This window comes from Loxodonta africana, chromosome 4 (assembly GCF_030014295.1).
Source record: "Loxodonta africana isolate mLoxAfr1 chromosome 4, mLoxAfr1.hap2, whole genome shotgun sequence".
In the NCBI taxonomy this organism is placed as follows: Eukaryota; Metazoa; Chordata; class Mammalia; order Proboscidea; family Elephantidae; genus Loxodonta; species Loxodonta africana.
The window spans coordinates 164968021-164971456 of NC_087345.1; the positions used below are offsets into that span (position 1 = coordinate 164968021).

At 54.9% G+C, this 3436-nt stretch overlaps 1 protein-coding gene across 1 annotated transcript; it reads left to right on the forward strand.

Moving 5' to 3' along the window:
• The first annotated feature begins 271 nt into the window (after nucleotides 1-271).
• OTUD1 (OTU deubiquitinase 1) lies at nucleotides 272-3222 on the forward strand. The gene has a single exon (XM_064284919.1). It carries the CDS (start codon nucleotides 563-565, stop codon nucleotides 1994-1996), a length of 1434 nt encoding a protein of 477 aa, XP_064140989.1. The 5' UTR covers nucleotides 272-562; the 3' UTR covers nucleotides 1997-3222.
• The last annotated feature ends 214 nt before the right edge of the window (nucleotides 3223-3436 follow it).

The window sequence follows — 3436 nt, forward strand, 5'->3', positions numbered from 1 at the left end:
CCCGTGACGTACGCCCAGCGGCAGGCGGGCGCGGGCCGGAGGGGGCGGGGCGAACCCTAGCGAGTGAATGGGGCGCAGCGACGAGCCGCACATTCCAGCGGGGCCACGTGACCCGGCCGCGCGGTCTGAGGTAAACAAGCCGCGGCTCCGCCCCCGGCCCCCTCCGCGCGCCCTGCACTGCTTCTCGCCAGCGGGACGCGCTCCAGCGGGGCGGGCGGCTTCCTCCGACAGTCCCCAGCGCCCGCCGCGGGCCGGAGCGAGGGGAGCGGGCACGGTGCCCCGGGTCTGCGGGCCGAGTGCGCCGGCAGGGGTCGAGCGCGCGTCGCCTCCCCGCCCCCACCGCACGCTGTGGCGCAGCAGGAATTTGGCGGGGACCCGGGCGCTATTTGCGGTTCTTGACGCTCTGCAGGAGGCTGCTGGTGGCCCTTCGCTCATCGCTATTCTCGGGGCACTGGGTCATAGCTCTCGGCCGGCAGCGACCGGCCCCCTCCCCCTGGCCCGGAGGGTGTGTCCCCGCACGGGGGCTCGCCGCGCCTATAAGGGTTGAGCGGCGGGTAGGGAGATGCAGCTCTACAGCAGCGTCTGCACCCACTACCCAGCCGGGGCACCGGGTCCCACGGCCGCAGCCGCCGCCGCGCCCGCCGCCGCCGCCCCCTTCAAGGTCTCCTTGCAGCCGCCGGGACCCGCCAGCAGCGCGCCAGAGCCCGAGACCGGTGAGTGCCAGCCCGCCGCGGCCGCCGAGCCTAGGGAAGCCGCCGCCGCCGCCGCCGCCAAGATGCCCGCCTTCTCCTCCTGCTTCGAGATGGTGTCCGGGGCCGCCGCCCCCGCCTCGGCCGTCGCCGCCAGCCCGGCCGGCGGGTCCTGCAAGCCGCCGCTGCCGCCGCACTACACGTCCACGGCGCAGATCACCGTGCGGGCCCTCGGCGCCGACAGGCTGCTTCTGCACGGGCCCGAGCCCGGCGCCCCGGCGCCCGCCGCCGCCCCGCGCGGCCGCTGCCTCCTGCTGGCCCCGACGCCCGGCGCCCCGGTCCCGCCGCGCCGGGGCTCCTCCGCCTGGCTGCTGGAGGAGCTGCTGAGGCCCGACGGCCCCGAGCCCGCCGGCCTGGACGCGGCCCGGGACGGGCCCGACAGAAACTTCCGACTGAGCGAGCACCGCCAGGCCCTGGCGGCCGCCAAGCACCGAGGCCCCGGGCCGCCCCCGGGGAGCCCGGAGCCTGGCCCCGGCTTGTGGAGCGAGGAGCACCCGGTGGAGAGGAGCCCCCGGGGCTGGGAGACGGGCGGCGACTCTGCGGGCGCGGACGAGGCGCGGCGGCCCGACCCGGAGGCCGAGGCGCCCCCCACGAGGGGCGGCGAGGGCGCCCAGAGAAGCGCGGCGGAGGCGGGAATCGTCGCCAGGTCGGATCCCAGAGACGAGAAACTGGCCCTGTACCTGGCGGAGGTGGAGAAGCAGGACAAGTACCTGCGACAGAGGAATAAGTACCGATTTCACATCATTCCCGACGGCAATTGCCTCTACCGAGCGGTCAGCAAGACGGTGTACGGAAACCAGAGCCTGCACCGGGAGCTGAGGGAACAGACGGTGCACTACATCGCTGATCATCTCGACCACTTCAGCCCCCTGATCGAGGGGGACGTGGGGGAGTTTCTCATCGCCGCGGCCCAAGACGGGGCGTGGGCCGGGTACCCCGAACTGCTGGCGATGGGACAGATGCTGAATGTGAATATACATTTAACGACAGGAGGGAGGTTGGAGAGCCCCACCGTGTCTACCATGATCCACTATTTGGGCCCCGAGGATTCCCTAAGGCCTAGTATTTGGCTCAGTTGGCTCAGCAATGGACACTATGATGCGGTATTTGATCACTCATACCCTAACCCGGAGTATGACAATTGGTGCAAACAAACTCAAGTGCAAAGAAAACGCGATGAAGAGCTTGCCAAATCCATGGCAATATCTCTATCCAAAATGTATATTGAACAAAATGCATGCTCTTGAAATGTTTGAAAACCAACACCCTGGGAAAATTGCCTAAGTAGCTTGTGTTTGGAGAATTACACGAACTCAGAGTAATAGCACTTTTAAACTTCCTCGTAGATGTACTGTAGATGTAATGCCTTAATCTTGGTTTTTTTTTTTTTTTTTTCCTGTTTTCTCCCCAGAGCTGAAGATTGCTGGGCACCTAAATGATGTTTTATGAGAGCTTTGGGTAATCCTACAGCTATTTATAATTTGCTGTATAAAGTTAGCACTACTTGATTTGCAAGCTAATTTCTCACAGTGTAAATTCGTTCATTCCTGGCAGTCTATTTTCTATAAAAATGTATTTTTGCACAACACTTTTAAAAATTGGTGTACCTTCATCTGTGACGTGTTCCGTTTTGACAAACAGCTTTCAGGCATAATTCCAGAGAAGTGCTTTATATGAAGTCTATCGTTTTGAACAGAGTTTGTGATTTAATAGTTATTTTATGTTGTTGAAATTTGGATTTTACAATTCTTAGATAATTATTTCAGATAGGTATTGATGAGTTCATGTTATCAGATTATTGGCCCATTCCATTTTGTTTAAACGGAAACAGATTTGTCGTTTTGGGATCTTTATTTTTCTAGAAATGGTCAGTCTTTTAAAGAAGTACTTAAGGGAACGTTGCGGGGAGATTTTTTTTTTTTTTTTTAGGGATAGTACCAGCACTTACTTGAATGAGAGTCAGAGATTTGCAGATGGCAGAGTGATTCTTCTGTACTCTGGTTGATGTTTAAGTAGATTGTCTGGTGCTCTCAGTTTGTATTTGTCATTTTGTTATAGAAGGATTTTCACATGGTATAAAACTTTGTGACAAGATAAGCCTCCTGCTTTGTATAGCTACTTGGATTCACCCAAGGTATTTAAAAACTAATAGCATAAATGCCTCCAACTTTGGCAGTTATTTTATAGCAGGAGAATATTGTCTTAATATTCTCAAGGCAAAATAGGATTGCCCTGTATTATATAAAAATGTTTGTAAGCAGAGCTTATATGGTTTGCTGGGTCAAACAATGTTACCAACCTGAAATCTATCTCATTTCCACATTAACTATTTTGGTCATATTTATTAAGTAATGCAGTTTGTACTTTTTTATTTTGTAACATTTTGTGATTTTTGTACATTTCTGTATTTGTACAATAGATCAATTCTCAGCTGATGGAATGAATGAATAAAATGCATAATTTTACTTTTAAATGCCTTTTTGGATAAAGTGATTTTAAAATGATATGTCTTCTGTTAGGAACCTTTCTTACATGCACACTGTTTGCTTTTTTTTCCATGTGTGAAGTTGCCCCAGAGTAATGAGAGCGTTTTTCTAAAGCTTCAATGAACAGGATTGGGTAATCGTTACCAATTTCAAAAGGATAAATCTCACAGTGAAGTGTAGTTTAAAGGTGGAGTAACTAAA

What these genes read in the sequence shown, in the direction of transcription:
- OTUD1 (XM_064284919.1), top strand. Translation starts at nt 563, where the DNA reads ATGCAGCTCTACAGCAGCGTCTGCACCCACTACCCAGCCGGGGCACCG.